Here is a 21,246-nt window from a genome sequence, read left to right as displayed (position 1 = left end):
AAACTCTCAGTACATGAACATTCTGGAAGGCACCCATCTTCAGCACAGATGCCCAAATTCCTGCTTGGTGAGTTCAGGGTTGATCTCTGTGGCTGGTGACATAGGGAGTCAACTCTTCTCTCCCTGGGCTCTTTTGCCCTCCCTGCACCCTCTCCAACCTTGGGGAGCTCTTCCTGGTCCCCTCGTTCCCTTGTTTAGCACCTCTGCTTTCCACTTTCCCTGCCTTTCAGGCTTGGCTTAAATGCTAACTCCTCATGGAGTTGCTTAACCCATGAATATATTATATATTGGTCATCATGTAATTCTGTGTCACAGCATAATGGTTATTTGGGAATTATCTGTGCAACCCCTTGTTTCAGTGTCTTGTCTCTACCATGGGCCCTGTGTCTGTCTCCTTTGCTGCTATCCCCTGGCATCTCACACTGCTGCACCAGCCAATGCAAGGTAGACACTTAATAAATAGTGGTTCAAGGTGGAATGGTGGAGATGTCCATGCTCTGTCAGGCACACTACCTCTCAACCAGATCAGTCGTTGACAGCTTGGGAATGAATTTTGTGTTTATTCTGATGACACTCATCATTGCTGGCTGGGCCGTCTCATGAACTCAGGAGCTTCAAGCATTACAGACATTGCAGGGTCTGTGTTTGAAGAAGGTAGACGTAAAACCAAGTCTTTCTCTCCCCATATCTTTTCTAAAATAGTGAGATATAACTTGCACACCATAAAAATACCCTTTCAAAGGCACAATTCAGTGATTTTTTAAAGAAGCACAGTCCCAGAATTTTATCACCCCAGAAACCCTGCACCAATTTAGCCCTCATCCCCTATCCCTCCACCCCTGCACCCTGGCACCAATCTGCATATTGTCTCTATAGATTTGCCTACATTGGACAGTTGGACATTGCATATAAATAGAGTCAATGGGTGGCTTTTGTGTCTGCCTTCTTTCACCTGGCATCCTGTTTGCAAGATTAACCCATGTGGCAGTGTGTGTCTATATTACTTTCCTTTTCATGGCTGAATTCTCCATATCAAAGACTTTTATCTGTGTCCTCCAGATGTGTGAGAGGGTGGAAGAGGTGGGGGAGGCTGATTATACTCAGAGTTGGGCTCTGTATAGTCTAAGGAGGTGAACTGAACAATGCGTATAAAAGGATTTGGGATTCAACTTTGGTTGTGGTCAACTATAAAAGCAAACTAAAAAACCCTGGGTCATTAGACTCTGACTGGTAACCCTGTGGTTGACAAGAGACCTGTGGAATGAGTCTCTAGTAGTGGTATTTGTCCCTTCAAGTTCCAGTGCTTTGCCAGACTGTAGGCAAGAAGCTCTCTGCCTGCAGCTCCACTCTCCATCCTCATTTTGCGGAGTCTCTTTCCTCCATGATGTCCTCCTTGAGTTCTCCTTCTCTGGGTTCTTATTACACCATCCTACAGCACGGATCCATGGAATAGCTGAAATTTTAGGCCCTACTTGGTGATCGCACATAAACGCTTGTTGCTTTATGTCTCCATCCTCAGCATTTCTAGACTTCTGTGTTAGTCTTTCCTCTTCTAGTAGAGTGTGGACATAACTGTGATGAAAGATTTTGGTTTTTTTTTTCTTTCTCTGTCTCCTGGACGGTGCTAGTTTTCTTCCAATCTGAACTGCTGGTAGGTGGGGCTGTTCCATAGGAGCAGAGTGGGTCCCAGGCCTAGTGGGCAGTTCATCCATTCGATTTGGGTGTCCAGTTGGGCACTCACCACCTTAATCCTTTGGCACGAGGTCCTCACCTAAACACTTAATCCTAGAGGGTGGACCACTCTCTGCAGTTATTCTGTGGGTTCTCTTTCTCCCTCTTCTAGTCTCATAGGGGGACCCTCCAGTTCCCCTGGCTATAGTTACTTCCCAAGGCTTTCTCTGCACATAGGAAATGCTTGGATGTCCACCTTGCCAGTCTCAGTGGCATAGCAAAGTAAATGGGCTGGCAAGTGCCAGGCAGGTGCAGAGAACTGCCGTTTCTCTCAGGACTACACACCATACCCCAGCTGCTTCCAGGGGCCTGGCAAGAGCGGGGGGGGGGGGGAGGGAGGAGAGGGCAGTCCATGGGGGGGGCAGTGCGCCACAGTCCCCGTGTAGGGACCCCCAGCCTTATATGGTCTCTTTAGCATCTCCTGAAGGAATCATCCTAGCTCCCATTTTTCCTTCCTTCCTTCCTTCTTTCCTTCCTTCCTTCCTCTCTTTCTGTCTCTGTCTCCTCCCTCCCCCCCCCTCTCTTTTCTCTTTCTCTGCCAGTTCTGAGACTTGAATTCAGGGTCTTAGTATTGTCCCTGAGATTCTTTTAATCAAGGCTAGCACGCTACCACTTGAGCCACAGTGCCACTTCTGGCTTTTTCTGAGTAGTTTATTGGAGATGAGAGTCTCATGGACTTTCCTGCCCCGGCTGGCTGTGAACCATAATCCTCAGATCTCAGCCTCCTGAGTAGCTAGGATTACAGGCGTGAGCACCAGCATCCTGCCCTACTTCCCTTTCTTGTCTGGAGTGGAGACCCCACTCCACTCTCTGCCTTTTCATACTGGCACTCCTTCCTTCCAAGGTGGACCCCAGTAGTCAGGGCAGAGGCCCTGGGGTCAGGCAAGTCTGAGAGGGAAGGGAGGGTCCAGACTCATTCACATGACTCAGAGCTGAGAACATCCCCCCCCAACATACATGGTTTGGGGAGGGACAGAATATGAAATTATTCTGAAGACACAGCTGATTGCCCATGGCATCCAGGATTCACCTACCACCAAGGAGAGATACCTAAGTTTAAGGCGTTCACCTGAAGTGGCCTCAGCTGTCCCAGCTACCCTACACTTCTTGCTCCCATGCGTTTGCCCGCCTCCTCTCCCTGAGCTTTCTTGCTTCCTCCCAATCCCAGAGCCTCCCCCTCTATCCTCCTGCTCAGCTTTTATTCTTGCCTCCTACTTCCCTGAGCAAATGGAGCAACCAGAGAGAACTTCCTGCCCCAGGCTCCACTGCTGCCCACCTCTGTCCTGAGGCCCACGTGCCCTTTTCCTGCAGCTCTGTGGATGGGCACTGGTGTCCTAGCCAAGGCCAGCCTGCCCCCTCTGCTCAGCGATGTTGTCCCCAAGCCCCTGCCCCACCCACGCCACCACTTTGCCTTCTCTGTATCATTCCCACTTTTATATAACATGCCGTGTGTTCCCAGCTTCCAGAAACCAATCTCTCCACCTCTTGTACTCCCCTCCCAACGCCTGCACAACAGCAAGCCCCCCCCCCCACCCGCCAGGCCCTGCCCTTGGGCCTCCAGGTGTCCTTCCCACTTCAGGCGTCCTCACTCCATCTGCCTTACGTGACCTGCTTGCTGTTGCCCAATGTCACCTCTTGGTCCTCATGTCACTGTCCTCATGACTGGCAGCCGAGGGCAGAGCTGGGTCCGCCTTCCTCCTTAGGCTACTCTTGCTTCTTTATCTCTCTTCCCCTCTTTTCCTCCCAGGCAGCCTCTGCTAGGTCAAACTTGCCTTCCCAGGATGGATGGCCCAGCCCTCAGACTTCTCCACCAGTCCCATCTTCTTGCAGTCTCATCTGAGTTAAGGGCTGCTGCTCCCATTCTTCCAGCTGCCTCTCACCTCTACATTTCCCCATAGCCCCAAGCCACCCCTCCCCCCCAATTCAGAATCTGACTTCTTATCCTAGCCCAGCTCACAGCGCCCCCTCTGGTCACTGGGGTCCCTGCTTTTGCCCTGTTACTGTCAGCACAGCTGTAGAAACATCCATGTTAGCCTTAGACAGATGCTCTCTCTGTCTGCTGAAAACTCTCCAGCAGCTGCTGCATCACTGAGGTCAAAGCAGAAAGTCTGGACAGTAGCCTGCAATGCCCTACACATCGCTCAGTGCCCCCCCTGTGCTGTCTGCCCTTTCAACACTGATCCTGCCACATGGGCCTTGGTACTGTGCCAGCACACACTTACCTCAGGTAGTGAGGACTTAGCTCAACCATCAGGAGTGTTCTCAGTTTCCTCACCTGTGAGTGGGAAGGGGTGCCTAGGTAGCAGTTTGGGGTAACAGGTAACAGGTAAATATTTGTGGTAGCACCTTACACTTTCAAAGTGACTCCAAAGATATAATGTTACTTAATTCCCAGGACATCTTTCTGGGTCAATCAAGGAAGAGGTGTTGCAATCCTAGTTCATGGATGTGGAAATGGAGGTGGGGGTGAGGGGTGGGGTGGGGGCGTGGGATTCATTGATGAGCAATCAGGCAGAGCCTCAAGCCTCACTCCCACTGCGTGCCATGTGCTTCCCTAAGACATTAATGTGGCCAAATCCTTCACAGCTTGGCAGGTTCTCAGGCCACAGACCACCTTCTTAGAAGGATGGTCCCAGCCTAGGTACAGCCACCATCCCTACCCCTGTCCCAGCACTCTCTATTCTTCTTCTCTTGTCATTCTCTGGCGTCAAATTTTTTTGTTTATGTGTTCTCCATCTCTCCCTGGGAGAATGAGATCCATGACCCAGAAAAGTACAACTGCAATTTCACTATCACCCGTTTGGGAGGCTGCACTGAGCAGGGTGGAGGACAAAGTCCTAGAAAGAACAGGAAGTCACGGACACCTTGGAATGCACATCAAAGTGACGCCCAACAGGCTTGCTTATGAGCTGGAGATTGCACTGCAGACTTACATAAACTGTGCCCTGTTGGAGACTTGAATAATTCCTGCCAGTGGTGCAGTTGTGGGCCAGTGGCTTCCTCTCTCCAGTCTGTGCCCTACCTATAACATGGTCACTAATTCATGGACTGGCCAGGTGGGTAATGCTCAGTCAGAGTTCTAGCATTTTGTGAATGTCAGAGGCAATGTCACATAACAGTGGTAAGCCCCTTCCCTAGGCTAGGCCTGGACCACTAGCCAAGGGGACAGATGGGTAAAACCATCTGCTCTCCAAAGACACCTTTGGAACTGGTAGGATGGGGGTTTGCCTCTATCTGCATTGCTGCCTGTGATACTGAACCCATCCCATACCTCATGTGCCTTCATCTCCTGTCTGTAACATGGACCTAGAAATGCTGATCTCAAATGGTCCTGTTGGGGACTTGGGTGGCTCTGATGGCTGCTGAGCCTAATGTTTCCCATTTCTTCCAGTTTCCTTCTAGGACATCTCCCCTACTTTTGGAAAAAGGACGAGGTTTGTGGCCGCGTGCTCCAAGATGTGTTTTTGGATTGGTGGGTTCTGACTTGTCACTTGTTACACTGACTTCTAGTCTTCTGGGGGAAGCTCACCCCACCCAAGCCAGCACACAAAATCCTAGCCTCTCTGCACCCCAGGCCACTCCTAGCCCCACCTAATCTGACCCAGGCCACTCCCGGACCTAGCAGTTCCATAAAGCAGATGAGGCGGGTTTGGAAGCCCAGTTCTGATGTTTACCAATGGAAGGACCTTAGATCAGTCCTCAGAACCTGCCCAGGTCTCAGTTTCCTCATCTGTGAACTGGGGTACAGGTGAGGAGTGATCTGATAACACTCATTGTTCGAGTGGTACTTTATGCTTTTCAAAGCACCTCTAAAGATATGGTATTGTTTAATTCTCAGGCAATCAAAGGAAAGATATTTCATTGATGTGGAAACTGAGGCCCAGGGAGGGAGATGGGATTCACCAATGAGTCAGCCTCCTAGGCTCCAACAAAGTACTCATGCTGAGTATGGAATGTTTCTATTCCTCCTGCTGTGAGGGACTCAGTGACCCATATATGGACAGCATTATCCATATCTCAGGTCGCTGACAATCTCCTTTGGGTCACTTTGGTCTCCAGGGCTAAGAAGTATGGACCTGTTGTGCGGGTCAACGTCTTCCACAAAACCTCGGTCATTGTCACAAGCCCTGAGTCAGTCAAGGTAAGAGGTAACATGGTTTCTGTGGCGTGATTCCCCCCTTTCCTCGGGTTGAGGGATGACATTGGGTCTCAGGGATTGCAGGGGAATGTTCCAGAGCTATTTGCAATCAGATGGCCTACCGAGGATCCAGAGGGGATAACTTTTTCCTCTTTAGCCACTAAGGGGTCCCCCAAGTCTGCTGTTTGATGTGGGCAGTGGGGAGGAAAGGATGGGTTTAGCCGTTTCCATTTTGGTATTTGGCCTAGCTGGCCACATTCATTTATTTTACCTGCCTTAGAATTTTCATCTGCAAGATGGGAATTGTAACTTTGTTTCCTAAGGTGCTGATGAGAACTAAGTATTGGGAGGTTTGCTCTACAAAACTGTCTACAGGAACTTAAACAGTTCTCACCTCACTGTATCCATGTACTTTTATATGAACTCCACCACTGTCCTCCTTTTCAGTCTTCAGAGAGGGGGGAGCTCTTGCGCCTGTTTAGAGCTGAGGAAATTATAAATCATAGCCCTGGTCAGTAACATGAGCAGTGCAGATAGTAGGAGTGAGCACCTCTCCCATCTGCTTTGCAGTTGGCACAAACAGGCTTGAATCTGGGCTTTAAAAAAAGTTTAACTTAACACAGTTTCAGAGGTGTTTTTTTTTTTCATGCTTCCAAAAACCCATGTACAGATTTTCAAGATGCTTAAAGAGAAAAGGAGCTTATATTTGGCAGAGCACTTGTCTAGCAAACACAAGACCCTGGGTAATAGAACAATAGAGATTATAGTGATAGAGATAGAGAAAGAGTTTGAAGGTATGTATTACTGAGCCGAGTGCTGGGCACCCAGTGGCTCATACCTGTAATCCTAGCTACTTAGGAGGCTGACATCTATGGATTGCAGTTCAAAGCCAGCCCAGGCAGGAAAGTCCATGAGACTACCCTTATCTCCAATTAAGCACCAAAAATAGATGGAAGTGGTGGTGTGGCTCAAGAGGTATAGCACTAGCCTTGAGAAAAAAAAAAAAAAAAAAAGCTTAGAGATGGTCCCCAGAACCTGACTTCAAACCCTGGGACTGCACCCAAAAAAAAAAAAAAAAAGTATTATTGTAGAGTATTATATTGATTGATTAGTATTGAACTAACCTTGCATTCCTGACCACAGTGAGTTATGTTTGTTTCTTTTTCTCTTTTTTTTTTTTTTGTGGGTCATGGGGCCTGAACTCTGGGCCTGGGTGCTGTCCCTCAGCTCTTCAGCTCAAGGCTAGCGCTCTAGCACTTGAGCCACAAGGCCACTTCCAACTTTTTCTGCTTCTGTGGTGCTGAGGAATAGAACCCAAGGCCTCATGCATGCAAGGCAAGCACTCTACTACTGAGCCACCTTCCCAGCCCCGAACCACCTTCCCAGCCTGTTTGTTTCTTGTTAGATTGCATTTGTTAATAATTTGTCATAAGTTGTTGCTCCTATATTTATTCTTTTCTTGTATTTCTTTTGTCAACATTGGTAAGTATTACTTCTCCCTGCATCTGTTGAAAGAGTTTATGTAGGAATGGTATTATTTCTGTAATGCTTCATAGGATTCACCCTTGAGGTCCTTTGGGTCTGGACTTTTTATTTTGTTTATGGAAAGATTTGTTTTAAAAATTAGTGATTCTATTTCTTTTAAAAATATATATTTAGGGGCTGGGAAGGTGGCTCAGTGGTAGAGTGCTTGCCTTGCATGCATGAGGCCCTTGGTTCGATTCCTCAGCACCACATAAGCAAAAAGAAAAAAGCCAGAAGTGGTGCTGTGGCTCAAGTGGTAGAGCACTAGCCTTGAGCTGAAGAGCTGAGAGACAGCGCCCAGGCCCAGAGTTCAGGCCCCACGACCGGACCCCCTCCAAAAAATATATATATATATATTTAGGGTTGGGAATGTGGCTTAGTGGTAGAATGCTTGCCTAGCATGCATGAGGTCCTGGGTTTAATTCCTTGGTACCACATAAACAAAACAATAAATAAAATTGATTAAATATATATTTAAACGTGTTTTAACTTTTGGTAAAATAAAACATAAAAGATCAAAATTTTAACATTTTTCTGGAGGTACTAAGGTATAACTCAGGGCCTTGTATTTGCCAGGTTAGGCTTCTACCACTTGATCTATGCCTCTAGCTCTTTTTGCTTTTGTTATTTTCAGATAGAACCTCACATACATGCTTGGGCCTTCATGGACTCTGATCCCCATTCGTATGCTTCTCATGGAGCTGAGATGACAGGTGTATACCACTATGCCCAGCTTTTCTGTTGTTGAGATGGGATTTCATGAACTTTTTGCTCAGGTTGTCCTTGAACCTTAATTCTTCTGATGTCCACTTCCCAAGTAGCTGGGATTACAGATGGGCCACCACATTTGGCCCTCCCAAGTAGCTGGGATTACAGATGGGCCACCACATTTGGCCCAGTTTTAGTCATTTTAGGCATATAGTTCAAAAACACTGAATTTATTCTTAGCGTTATTTCCATCATCCCTATCCATCTTCTGGTTATTTTATCTTCCCAAACACAAACTCATCAAACATCCCCCACTCCCTTCCCCTACACTGTCCCTCTCCCAGCCCTTGGCAATTGACATTTTTCTTTCTGTCCATATTACTTTGACTATTTTAGCTACCACATAGGTGGAGTCATACTCTATTCGTCCTATTGAGACTAGATTATGTCACTTAGAATAACATGGGCTTACTACTATTGTAGCATGAGTCATACTTTCCTTCTCAATTTCTTTAATTAGTACATGGTCATTCAGGCTTTCTATTCTTCTTGGCTGGTAATTTATCTTTCAAAGAACTTTTCCATTTCACTGAAATTGTTTAAATAATTGGCAGAAAGGTATTCATACTTTGTCTTCTTTTTTGATGACTATAGGGTCTGTAGGGCTGTTCCTTCTATTTCTGAGAATCATTCTCAGATTTTCTTTTATTTACTGGTCAGTAATGGGTTTAATGAGGTTTATTCACCTTTGCAAAGGGCAAGCTTTTGATCTTATTACTTTTCTCTTGCTGTTGGTTCACTTTCTATTTTATTAATTTCTGATCTTTTAAATTTTCTTAGTTACTTTGTGCTTAATTTGTTCTTGTTCTAATTTTCTGAGATGAAAGTTTAGATAATAGATTTTTAAAGGGAAAATTACCATAAATTTTCATGTGGTATATTTTCATTTTCACTCAGTTCAAAATATTTTATACCTTCCCTTGTAATTTCCTCTTTGAAATATGGGTTTTTTTTTAGGGATATACTACTTCTAAACATTATTGTATATTCCAGACTCTGTAGGATATTCTGTTAATGATGTCTTATTTAATCCAGTATGATCAGAGAAAATATTTAACAAGATTTAGTCCTTTTAAATTACTCAAGGGATGGGAAGGTAGCTCAGTGGTAGAGCGCTTGCCTTACATGTATGAGGCCCTGGGTTTGATTCCTCAGTACCACATAAGCAGAAAAAGCTGGAAGTAGCACTGTGGCTCAAGTGATTAGAGTGCTAGCCTTGAGCTGAAGAGCTGAGGGACAGTGCCCAGGCCTAGAGTTCAGGCTCCAGAATTGGAAAAAAAAATTACTCAAAACTTGTTTAATGGTCCATTTTGAGGAATGTTCACCAACACTTAAAAAAGAATATATATCCTGTCATTGTTGAATGCACTACTTTAGAAATGTCAATATTGCTGGGAGCTGGTGGCTCAGGCCTGTAATCCTAGCTACTCAGGAGGCTGAGATTTGAGGATCATGGTTCAAAGCCAGCCCAGGCAGGAAAGTCTGTGAAACCCTTATCTCTAGTAAACCACTAGAAAATCAGAAGCGGCACCGTGGCTCAAGTGGTAGAGCGCTTGCCTTGAGCTGAAAAGCTCAGGGACAGCGCCCAGGCCCAGAGTTCAAGCCCCACGACCACCAAAAAAAAAGAAAAAAGAAAGAAAGACAGAAAGACCAATATGACAAACTTGGTCAATAATGTTACTCAAATCATCCAAATTCCTACTAATTTACTTTCTACTTATTCTAGCAATTAGTGGGTGCGGTTTGTTGAGCTCTCCAACCAAAGTCATGGACTTGTCTATTTCTACTTTCAGTTCTATCAGTATTGTAAAGTCCCATTATTAGGCATGTATGTATTTAGTGTTGTTAGGTTTTCATGATGAATTGCCTCACTTATGCTTAGAAATGCCTCTCCTTATCCTCACTACACCTCCTCTGCTTTTGTATAACTCTTCAGCTTTCTTAGGCTTAGAACACATGGTATATCTCCAATCATTTTAATTTTGGCCTCACTGGGTTTTTGTTGTATTTTGTGCCAGTACTGGGGCTTAAACTTAGGATGTAGGCACTGTCCCTGAGCTTCTTTTGCTTAAGGCTAGCACTCTACCTCTTGAGCCACAGCTCCACTTCCAGCTTTTGTGGTACTTAGTTGGAGATGAGTCTTACAGAATTTGCTGCCGAGGCTGGCTTCAAACAAACTATGATCCTTAGATCTCAGCCTCCTGAGTAGCTAGGATTATAGGAGTGAGATACCAGTGCCAAGTTGCATTGTTTTTTTTAATTCTTTATTGAGATTAAGTATTACATAAATTTCACAGTATTGTGGGATAGTGCTTTGGTTATTTTTGAAGTAAGGTCTCATGTTTATGCCCAGGTCAGCCTGGGCCATGATTCTCCTGTTTATACTTTTTGGCAGTAGTTGGATGATAGGTTCACACCACCATACCTAGTTTTTTGTGTTGAGATTGGGTGGAAGGGGGTCTCATGAACTTTTTTCTGGGATGGTCTTAAACATCAATACCCCAGATCTCCACTTCCTGAGCAGGTGGGATTACAGGCATGAGCCTACTGTTTGTTGTTGCTGCTGTTGTTAAGATAGTTTTTTTTTTTTTTCCTGGGCTCAAGAGTGATATTCTTGATTCAGCCTCCTGAATAGCTGGGACTATAGATGCATGCCACTCCTGGATTACGTCATTACTTTTGTAGCTGGGTTTAAAGCTAATCATGTTTTTCTGCTTTTTTATTGTTTGATCTCTTTTCCTGCCTCCTTTTGGATAAAATCTGTTTAATATTCTGCTGTATCTCCACTATTGACTTACTAGCTTCCTTCCTCTCTCTCAGTGGTTATCTTAGGGTTTATGATAGTATCCTTAACCAGTCCTTTATCAGTCCACCTTCAAACATTATACTACTTCATCTCTGTCTACTTTCATAACTTTATCATCAGTTTCACAAATTAAATTACAATCTATTTGGGGTACTTGGTTACATTAATTTCACCTGGCATTCTTTGAACTTCTTGGCCTGAACAATTTTTTGGGGTGGGGGGGTGGGTCATGGAGCTTGAACTCAGGGCGTGGGTGCTGTCCCTCAGCTCGTCAGCTCAAGGCTAGCACTCTACCACTTGAGCCACAGTGCCACTTCTGGCTTGCTAAGGAATCGAACCCAGGGCCTCATGCATATGAGGCAAGCACTCTACCACTGAGCCCCTTGAACACATTTATAATGTTTATAACAAGCATTTGAAAGTTCTCATCTGCTAATTCTATCACGCTTCTTATTTCTAGACCTGCTTACAGATTAGACTTTCCTGAATGGCCTATTTAGTAGCTTTTTTGTTAGATGCTGGGCATTGTGAATTTTATATTGTTGAGCATCAAATTTTGTTTTAAGGGTGAGTTGTGCACCTATAGTTCCAGCCACAGGACTGCTTAAGTTCAGTTCAAGGCCAGCCTAGACAACATAGTAAGACCCTGTTTAATTTTTTTTCTTATTCCTTTTAAGACTGTTGGGAGTTCAATCTGACAGGCAGTGAAGATACTTGCAGAGCAGTTGAATCCTTCTCAGCCTTGCTTTGAGGCTTTTATCAAGTGGACAATAAATGAGTATATCCAGAGCCAGTGTATCCCCACCATTAAGGATAGTGGGTATATCTAGAGCCTTCTAGGTAGAGGTCCTTCTGGTGCCTCTGCTGCGGGCTTTGGAGCCTAGAGTGGGTCAATTTTGGCCAGTGGGAACTTGAATAATTCCTGGAACTAGAATAATTATTGTGTAAGCTCTTATTATTGTATAACAGTTACCAGAGCTGTTTCCCTGTTATTCATTGATTCTCCCTCTTGGCCAAGTCTTGAAGAGTTTTACCCTACATGTGCACAGACTCCTGTTCATCAAATACTCCAGGGACTCCATGCAGAAGAGCTCTTTTTAATTCTCTCCCTCCCTCCCTCCCTCCCTCCCTCCCTTCCTCCCTCCCCCCCTTTCTCTCTTCTTTTGCCAGTCCTGGGGCTTGAACTCAGGGTCTGGGCACTGTTCCTGTGCTTCTTTTTGCTCAAGGCTAGCACTCTACCACTTGAGTCACAGCACCACATCAGCCTTTTTCTGTGTATGTGGTACTGAGGAATGGAACCCAGGGCTTCACGCATGCTAGGCAAGCACTCTACCACTAAGCCACATTCCCAGCCCAGAAGAGCTCTTTCTATACATGGCTCCTCTCTGGTATCTTGGTTTGTGAATTTCTGCCATGGCCTACCTGGATCTGATCTCTGTCTGTTCAACTTGGTAAGGCTATTAGACTATCTTTGGGGCTCTTCTTTTAGTGTCATTGTTCTGGTATTACCTCCAGGTACAAAGTTGGGATAACTCTAGGTCACAGTGTTTCCGCCTTTCTTTTTCCTTCTTCTGGCTCACAATCCTGTTGGAAAAGTGTCCGCTAACAGACATTGCATACATTTTTTTTTTTTTTTTTTGCTGAGTTTTCTGGTTCTTTATGGCAGAAGGTAAGGCCCAGCTGTTACTGCCTCTGGGTGTGCCATCAGGGAGGGTGGCTGTCCTTCATCCTTCATACCCTAAAGCCCAGCAAAGGAGGTCATCACAGGCTTCCCAGCCTCTGAGACAGAAGCTGTGAGGGCCGCCTGGTGGTGGGAATGCCTGGTGGTGGGGATCGCTAGTTCCAGTTGGGAAGAGCTGATGCAGACCTCAGACCACTGGGGGTCTCGAGAGGGGTAGGAGAATGTTTACTGCCACAGTCTTCCTTCCTCTTGGTGGAGACAGGGTGATGACAGAACTTAGCTTACAGATGACAGTGGAGGTGGCTCATGACGCGAAGTCAGCCACCTCTGGAGTTTCTCTTCAGCTGAAAACTTGATATTACAGATAGAGAGGGGGAAGGGAAGCGGGAAAGAGAGGGGGAGGGAGAGAGTGAATGAGAGATCCACAGAAGCTAGCTGAGAAATCACCTCCTGCTTCCACCTCCCACAGACAAAGTTCACGTCCAGGGTGGCCTCTGCTCTGGGCTGGTGGCCGCTGCCCGCCATACTCCATTTGCTGCTGCTTCCCTCAGCCTGGGCCACAGCCTTCTCTCCCGTCCTCGGGCAGCAAACTGCCCGGGTTCAAATGCTTTATCCATCATGAGTGTGACCTTGGGCTACTTTGAAAAATGATCATCACTACGGCACGTGTCCAGCTGTGGGACGAACGTGCCCTGGCTGAGAAGGGGCCATTCTCAATACTTTCCCTAAAGAATGGACTTCCTCCTCATTCCAAGCCGAGCAGGCAGCGCCTCTTCTTATCCCATCAGATGGGGATACTGAGAGCAGAGGAGTGGTAGAGTTAGCAAATGATGGGGTGGAGCTGCTGAACCTGGATCCCAGCTCAAGCCAGCAGCCTCCAGCCCCAGTGGGGCTACCACCCGGCTACTCTGAATCAGAGCTGTTGGCTAAGGCTACTGTCCAGTTCTGGGGGAGGCAAATTGGCCCTCCTCCAGGAAGTCTCCTTATATACCAGAGAATGGGTTAGGGCTGATGACACTGGACCTATGCCGAGGGCCTCCCCTGGATCCTGAGCCCCACCCCAGGGTCTGTCCCCTTCCCACTGTGCCATCAGAGCAGTGCATCCTCCTGCTGCTATTCTGGAAGTTATATAGTGTGGGGTCCTAGCACCCCTGGGCCCACCTCCAGTTGCGTGGCTGCAGGAAAATTACTCAGCCTCTCTGGGCTCTATTTTCCTTATCCCTACCCCCAACTGAAGACAGACTTCCTGGTCAGGTAGCAGAAGCTCTCATACTATCACCCCTGCAGTATCGGGCTGGTGATCAGCCGGTGCCATGCGCTGGGGTGTAGTTAATGAGAGTCCTTTGAGGTCTCTCCCGAGTGCCCTGCTCATGTTGTATTGGGGGGGGGGGATGTTTAGAAGTTCCTGATGTCAACCAAGTACAACAAGGACTCCAAGATGTACCGTGCCATCCAGACCGTGTTTGGGGAGAGGTAAGGCAGGCAGCAGGGAGGCCTCTGCTGCGAGCTGGGTACCTGGCGGGTGCCCCATGCGCCGTGAGCCTCTGTGTGTCATTTGCATGTTGTTGTTCCTCTTCCGCTCTGTGGGAGGTGGGGTGGGTGGGAGGAAGGGGCCAGGCTGAGGCGGGGGCACACAGCCGCCCTGCTTCTTAATTATTTTCTAATAGACATAATAACAATTGTACATTTTTCAATACACGACGCCACTTACTTTCCATTGTGGCAAAAGTGTTGCGTTCCCCAAGTACTGCGCCCGGGTGGACAATCCAGCAGGGGTCTGGTGCAGACATACCCTGTTAGTTCCAGGACCTACTCGACTTCCTAGGTGACCTGAGGCCACCAAGCATGTGTCTCCCACAGACTGTTTGGCCAGGGCTTGGTGTCTGAGTGTGACTACGAGCGCTGGCACAAGCAGCGGAGAGTCATGGACCTGGCCTTCAGCCGCAGGTGAGTGGGGCTGCAGGTGGATGGGTACTGGCTGCATGCTGGGGTGTGTGTGTGTGTGTGTGTGTGTGTGTGTGTGTGTGTGTGTTTGTGTTGCAGAAAAGGGGCCTGAGGGAAGCAGGGCACCCTCCAAAGAGCTCTACCCAGCTAAAGGGAGAGGAGAAAGGGAAAGCACTCATGGCCAAAAGGTAGAACAACATGCCTGTGATCCCAGCTACTCAGGAGCCTGAGATCTGAGGATCTCTGTTCAAGCCAGCCTGGGCAGCAAAGTCCCAAAGACTCTTATCTCCAATTAACAGCCAGAAGTGGAGGTGTTGTTCAAGTGGTAGAGTGCCAGCCATGAGTGAAAAAGGTTCAGGAATAGTATTCAGATCCTGCGTTCAATCCCTAGTACTGGCATACACAAAAAGAAGAGAAAGATAGGATAAAGGATATCTGGATCAATAAATATTAAGAGACATTTTGACATTATAAAAGCAGCACCATCTATTACTAAGAACTCAGACTTACATAATAGACAAAGTGGCAACCTCCCTTTCTCCTTCCTTTGCTTGCTGGTTTTGTTTGTTTGGAATGCATCCTTTTGTGCTTTTTTTTTCCCCCTTGGTGCTTGCTAGACAGGTGCTCTACCACTTGAGCCATGCTCCCAGCCCTTGTTATATTCATTTTTCTAAGCTCTGTGTCAGGGAGATGAGTTGTCCAGGATAGCTCTGAGCTCTGAGATGCAGGTGGTTTCTGAGAACCCATTTCCACATAGACTTAGGTGCTCAAATACAGTGGCCTAGGCAGGGAGGTACGTGGAGTGGACAGTGTGAGCAGAGGGGTGGGAAGGGAGCAGCGAGGCTGTGTCATGAAATCCAGGAGGCCCCGAGGTCCAATGCTGCCATGTTTCTTTTGAGTCAGAGCTGAGGAGAACCCTGGCAGCCAGAAGAGCCATGTAGTAATGGCAAAGGGATGGTGTCCATCCGAAGGGGAGGGAATGGTGAGATCCTGAGGCTTAGTTCAGTGACTGCAAGCTGGGACCTTGGGGAGGCTGGGAGGGTCTCTGGGGGTACTCACTGCAGTCCAGACTAGGCTGGCCCCCTGTGGTGGCTGATGCCCATGCTTTTCCCCAGCTCCTTGGTGAGCTTGATGGAGACATTCAATGAGAAGGCTGAGCAGCTGGTGGAGATCCTGGAAGCCAAGGCAGATGGGCAGACCCCAGTGTCCATGCAGGATATGCTGACCTGTGCCACCATGGACATCTTGGCCAAGGTGAGGCATGGCACTGGTGTGTGTGGGGGCTGCCAAAGATCCTTTTCTCTACCTCTTTCCCATGTTCTCTTTCCCTTCCTCCTGCGCTTCCAGATCCCAGCTGCATCTTTTTTTCTTTTCTTTCTTCTCTTTTTTCTTTCTTTCCTTTCTTTCTTTCTTTCCTTCCTTCCTTTCTTTTTTCTTTTTCTTTCATTTCTTTTTTTTCTATCTCTTTCCTCTCTCTCTCTCTCTCTCTTGTTCTTTCCCTCCTTTCCTTTCTTCTTCTTTCCTTTCCTGGTTTATCAGAGTCCTAGAGTTTGAATTTATGACCTTGTACTTAATAGGCAGGCATTCTACCACTTGAGCCACATCTCTGCCCTTTTATGCTTTTATTTTGGTCAGGTAAAGTCTCAAGTTTTGGCCTGGGGCCTGCCTCAGACTATGATCCTCCTACTTCTGCCTGCTGAGTGGCTGGGATTATGCATATGTACCACTACACCCAGCCCCCATTTTCCACACATTTTTGTCTCCTTGAATATTCAAAGAATCCTAGTGTGAGACTGGGGCTACGTTCTCCAGAAACAGGCCCTGAGAGGTGCAGAGCCTGGCCTGGGCTGGTCAGTGGCCAAGGCAGGACCTGATCTCAGGCTTACCTGCTCCCAGACCAAAGTCCCTCTGCAACCATGGCGCATGGACAGACAGCACAGAGCAGTTAATCCTGAAGGCCAGATGCAGGCAGCTCAGGCCAGTTCCCTGTGGGCTGTGACTGGAGTCTTCGTCACCGCCATCATCCTTCTAGGGATGCACTGTGAGGCTAGGGGCACAGTGATGTCCGAGCAAGGTTGTCTTCACTGTTTATCAAGTAGCTGTGTGTGCTGCTGCGTCCTCAGGACTTCCCAGGGGGGCTGGACTTGCCCTGAATTGTCAGAGGAGTGGACAGCATGACCTGAACCACAGTGGACACAGGAATGCCTGAGATCCAGCAGAATATGTCAGATTCTGCAGGACCTCCTGCCCCAGATATGACCTTGCCCCTCTCTCTCCCCAGGCAGCTTTTGGGATGGAGACCAGCATGCTGCTGGGTGCCCAGAAGCCCCTGTCCCAAGCGGTGAAGGTGATGCTGGAGGGTATCAGTGCGTCCCGCAACACTCTGGCGAAGGTACTGCCCCACCCCGAGTGACCAGCCCGGTGGCTGGGCTGTCTGTGTTGGCTGGAGCAGCTCCTTCAGAATGGGTTTTAAATTCCGGCTCGGGATTCGCTTCCCTGGCCTCCAAGGGGAGTCACTCTAGTACTGCGGCCTACTGTCGGTTAGGAGGTCATCTTTCGTGTTCTCTCCCCAAAGGGGACGGTCCAGGATGGTCATGGCGGCTTCGCCATGGCCCATGCCCCTGGTCTGTCTGTCTTGACTTCTGTCTGGCAGTCCTGCAATCCTAACTGCTCCGAGGCCCCTCCCAGAGTCCCAGGGCTACACGGCTGTGGTAGGAGGGGAGGCTGACGCCCAGACTCAGTGTGCCGTCCACTCCATCTGGTCTCCCTGACTGCTTTAGCCTCTCCAGAATTTTCTCACGATTTTCGGGCCTCCGGGCTGGCCAGGCTGTCGGAGGGTGTGTGTAGGGGGTGCGGGAGGGGGTAGGGCGTGAATTCAGGGGTCCCTGGAGCTGGAGCTCTCCTTCAGTTCATGCCAGGCAAGAGGAAGCAGCTGCGCGAGATCCGGGAGAGCGTGCGCCTTCTGCGCCAGGTGGGCAAGGACTGGGTGCAGCGGCGCCGGGAGGCGCTGAAGAGGGGGGAGAACATCCCCTCCGACGTGCTCACGCAGATCCTCAAAGGTGCGGGCGCCCTAGGCCGGGCTGCGGAGGTGGAGGACGCAGGGCGGGGCCACAAGTGGGGCGGGGTACTGGTGGGCGTGGCCAGGGATGGGTGTGGCACAGGGTGGGACTTGGGGGTGTGGCCATGGGTGGGTGTGGCCAGGGATGGGTGTGGTCAGGACATGACCGGGTGGGTGAGGCCAGGGGTGTGGCCACGAGTGGGTGGGGCTAGGGGGTGTGGCCAGGGTGGGGGCATGAATCAGTTCAGGCCATGGAGAGGTGGGCCATTTCTGGTTGTAGACTAGCTAGGGGCAGGTTCAGGGGCTGGGTAGGACCCAGAAGGGCCAAGGCAGACTAACAGGCCGATTGTGTTTCTGTCCCACAATCCATCACTCGTCATCCTAGACCTGTCTATCTCTGGCTTCAGAGGAGAAAGATGGTTCTTATGAGCTGTGGGGACCGCGGGCCAGGCCTATCCTGGGGCTCTGGAGCTGAGTGTCTTCTGCTTGTCTTTCAGCTGAGGAGGGGGCCCAGGACGACGAAGTTCTGTTGGACAACTTCGTCACCTTCTTCATTGCTGGTGTGTAGCTTCCCTGGGGATGACACGGTGGGATGTGGTGGGCCATTCGAACCCCGAGTAAGAGATCTGGGGTTTTTAGAGCAGAGTCCCCCCCCCCGAAGTACTGGGGCCTGGGTACCCCTGGAATATGAGGGTAAACCCAGATGAACAAAAGCAGTCTTCCAACTTGGTGATAGGGCTGGCCATCTTGGGTGTTTGTGAAGCCATCATTAGGCTCAAGAGAGCTTGGCCCTTGAATCGAAGTCTCCCCCTCCTTCAGAATTTGTGTGGAGGTCTTCAATGCATTGGCACAAACAGCTGAGCAGCTCCATTCATGTGCTGGTCAGTTATTTCCTGAGTGTCACTGGATACCTAGAAAACGCATCCTCCAGTGGGTCTGGAGCTGCCCCTGCCTCAGGAAGCCCTTCTCCATTGCCTGGGCCCCCAGGGAAAAAGCTGGTCATGGGACCCACGTCTTCTCAGCTAGAAAATGCGGAGGCTTTAGGCAGTCAATTTGTCTATGGTAAAATGAGGTGTGTCTTCCTCACCAGGTGAGAGGGCCACCTGATGCCTGAGCTGCGCTGGGCGCCCTGCTGTGTGTTCCCACCCAGACTGGATGGGATGAGTGAACACATGAGTGAACGCTGGGTGCTGGGAGGGCAAAAGTGCATGAGACAAGGGGCCATGCACAGTTCGATGGTCAAGGTGGACAGCAGACGGCAGTTGGGGGGGCCTCTGTCATGTGTCTGTGGTGGAGGGCCATTCAGGTGGAGAGAAGCCCATACAGAAATGATGCCCAGCCATACTGCAGGGCATTGTCCCTGCACAGGTCAAGGAGACTCATTTTCTTTGTGGGGTGTGTGTGGGGGGGTGGGGGGGAGCTTGAACTCAGGACCTTGTGTTTTTGCTCGGCTCCCCCCCCCCCCCCCACTCAAGGCTGGTGCTCTACCACTTGAGCCACAGCTCCTCTTCCAGATTTTTGGTAGTTAATTGGAGATAAGAATCTCATGGGCATTCTGCCTGGGCTGGTTCTGAGCTGAGATCCTCAGATCTCAGCCTCCTGAGTAGCTAGGATTACAGGTGTGAGCCACTAGTGCCTGGCTGGACCTACTCTCTTTTCTGCCACCAGGGCTCAGGTCTGGGTTATAGCTTCAGGATAAGCTGGGGCTGAGTCACCCCCTCTATAAAGTGAGGTAAAGCATTGTTCACACTTCTGTCCAGCCTCCCAGTAACAACGGAATAAACCTCATAGCCCTCAGATGCTCCAGGGGGCCCAGAACAGCAGGGTGGGTCTCATTTCTTCTGCTGTTGCCTGGGAGGAACCTGAAGCCCCGAAGGGCTGCGTTCTGCTATAGTCACAGCTCGTAGTACAGACGCTGTTCATGCCCAGGCCAGCCTTTGCCTCATCTGTCCCCATCCTGGCCCTCCTGAGCTTCCCCAGCATGAGATCTCGGGCGTAGGTGGCCTTGCCTCTCTTGTGAGCTGGCATGGCTGTGTGGTGGTGGTCTCTGTAAGCCTCCTGTGCCCCCCAAGTACATTCATGTGACACTTAGGTCCCCTCCAGGCTTGGTTGGTGGTTTTGACCCCACTAACCTGGCCAGTAGCTGCCAGACAGGAGAATCAGCCTCCTGGCATGACCCCTGTCTTCTGGTCAGGCACTCACCTGCCAGTCCCTAGGACAGGAGAGGCCTTGATCTCAGACATTTTGGAATTCAGTCACACCCTCCTTAACTCACTTTTCCTTCCTGCAAAATGGGGGCGTTTATCCTCCAGGCTGGCGAGGCTCAGGCGATGGTGGCAGGAAGGGGTTCTAAAGCCTGGAAGTGGGTGTGCCGGGCCACACTGGCTGATGCAGGGTGTGGAGCAGGCAGACTTCATAGCTCCGCTGCTGGGGCAGATGTGTGTCATAGCTGCTGCCAGAAGCCCCCAGGGGCGGTGTCCAGCAGCCGGCACAGTGCCACAGGAGCAGCCTCTCTCTTCTTCCTGCAGGGCATGAGACTTCTGCCAATCACCTGGCCTTCACGGTAATGGAGCTATCTCGTCAGCCTGAGATTGTGGCGAGGTACGAGGCTGACAAAGGTGCTCTCTCTCTCTCTCTTTCTCTCTCTCTCTCTCTCTCTTCTTGCTCTGACACTACCTGTTTCCCCCTTCTGTGGCTGAAACCTTCCCATGTACACTATACAATCTTTGTTTCGGTGATGAATTTGAGATGAGAGTCTCACAGACTTTCCTGCCTAGTCTGGCTTCAAACTGCAATCCTTAAATCTTGACCTCCTGAGTATCTAGGATGGAAGACAGGAGCCTCTGGCACCTTGGCCTTATTGCAATTATTGTTAAGCATACAGCTTAAGGGCACCAGTAGATGACAGTGCTGTACCATCACCGCCATCCATCTACATGTTCCCGATTTGAACCCTGCCCCCATAAAATAAGCCACCTCCCCTCCCTACACCTAGGAGTTACCCATTCTGGGTGCCTCATGGAAGTGGCATTGGGTGGTGACCATGCCTGGCTTATCTTCACTCAGCATCACTTCCTAAAGTTTCATCCATTTTATAAGCAGTGTCAGAGCTGAATACTACTCCACTGTATGGATGGAGCACTTTTACTTCTCCACCTTTCTGTCCCCAGACAGTGAGACCCTTGGCTTGCTTCTACCTTTTGTTTCCTTCAAGTCAGCCAGTTTGTGAATATGGATGGACAGTTATCTCTTTCAGTTCCTTTGGGATTAAACCAGCTGTGGGATTGCTGGATCATATGGTAGATTCTAGTTTTGTTTTCAGTTGCCAGACAGTTTTCCATGATTGCTACACCACGTTCCATTCTTAGTGACAGAGAATGAGGATTCCAGTCTCCCCACATTCTCCATGCACTTGTGCTGTTCCCTCCCTTCTTTCTCTATTCTTGTCTTTTTTTTTTTTTGGAGACAGAGTCTTGCTATGTAGCTCAGACTGGCTTCCAACTGGGGATCCTCCTGCCCCAGCCTCCCGAATGCTGGGATTTCAGACCTTGCCACCACTCCCAGCTAATGAGCACTTGCTGTTTTTTCCCCCCTAA

At 49.0% G+C, this 21,246-nt stretch overlaps 1 protein-coding gene across 1 annotated transcript in view; it reads left to right on the top strand.

Moving 5' to 3' along the window:
- LOC122118796 (cholesterol 24-hydroxylase) overlaps positions 1 to 21,246 on the top strand; it is a 28,553-nt gene that overhangs the window by 1,184 nt on the left and 6,123 nt on the right. The window contains exons 2-10 of the mRNA XM_042692755.1: positions 5,123 to 5,203; positions 5,791 to 5,872; positions 14,048 to 14,121; positions 14,509 to 14,595; positions 15,708 to 15,846; positions 16,874 to 16,984; positions 17,501 to 17,651; positions 18,148 to 18,210; positions 20,179 to 20,251. Of these exons, the coding sequence (XP_042548689.1) occupies positions 5,123 to 5,203; positions 5,791 to 5,872; positions 14,048 to 14,121; positions 14,509 to 14,595; positions 15,708 to 15,846; positions 16,874 to 16,984; positions 17,501 to 17,651; positions 18,148 to 18,210; positions 20,179 to 20,251 (861 nt within the window). The remainder of the gene's footprint in view (positions 1 to 5,122; positions 5,204 to 5,790; positions 5,873 to 14,047; positions 14,122 to 14,508; positions 14,596 to 15,707; positions 15,847 to 16,873; positions 16,985 to 17,500; positions 17,652 to 18,147; positions 18,211 to 20,178; positions 20,252 to 21,246) is intronic.

This window comes from Dipodomys spectabilis, unplaced genomic scaffold (assembly GCF_019054845.1).
Source record: "Dipodomys spectabilis isolate Male_0828 unplaced genomic scaffold, ASM1905484v1 ptg000157l, whole genome shotgun sequence".
Lineage (NCBI taxonomy): Eukaryota > Metazoa > Chordata > Mammalia > Rodentia > Heteromyidae > Dipodomys > Dipodomys spectabilis.
Note: the sequence above shows the minus strand (reverse complement) of the source record. Positions and strands in the feature narration are given on the sequence as shown.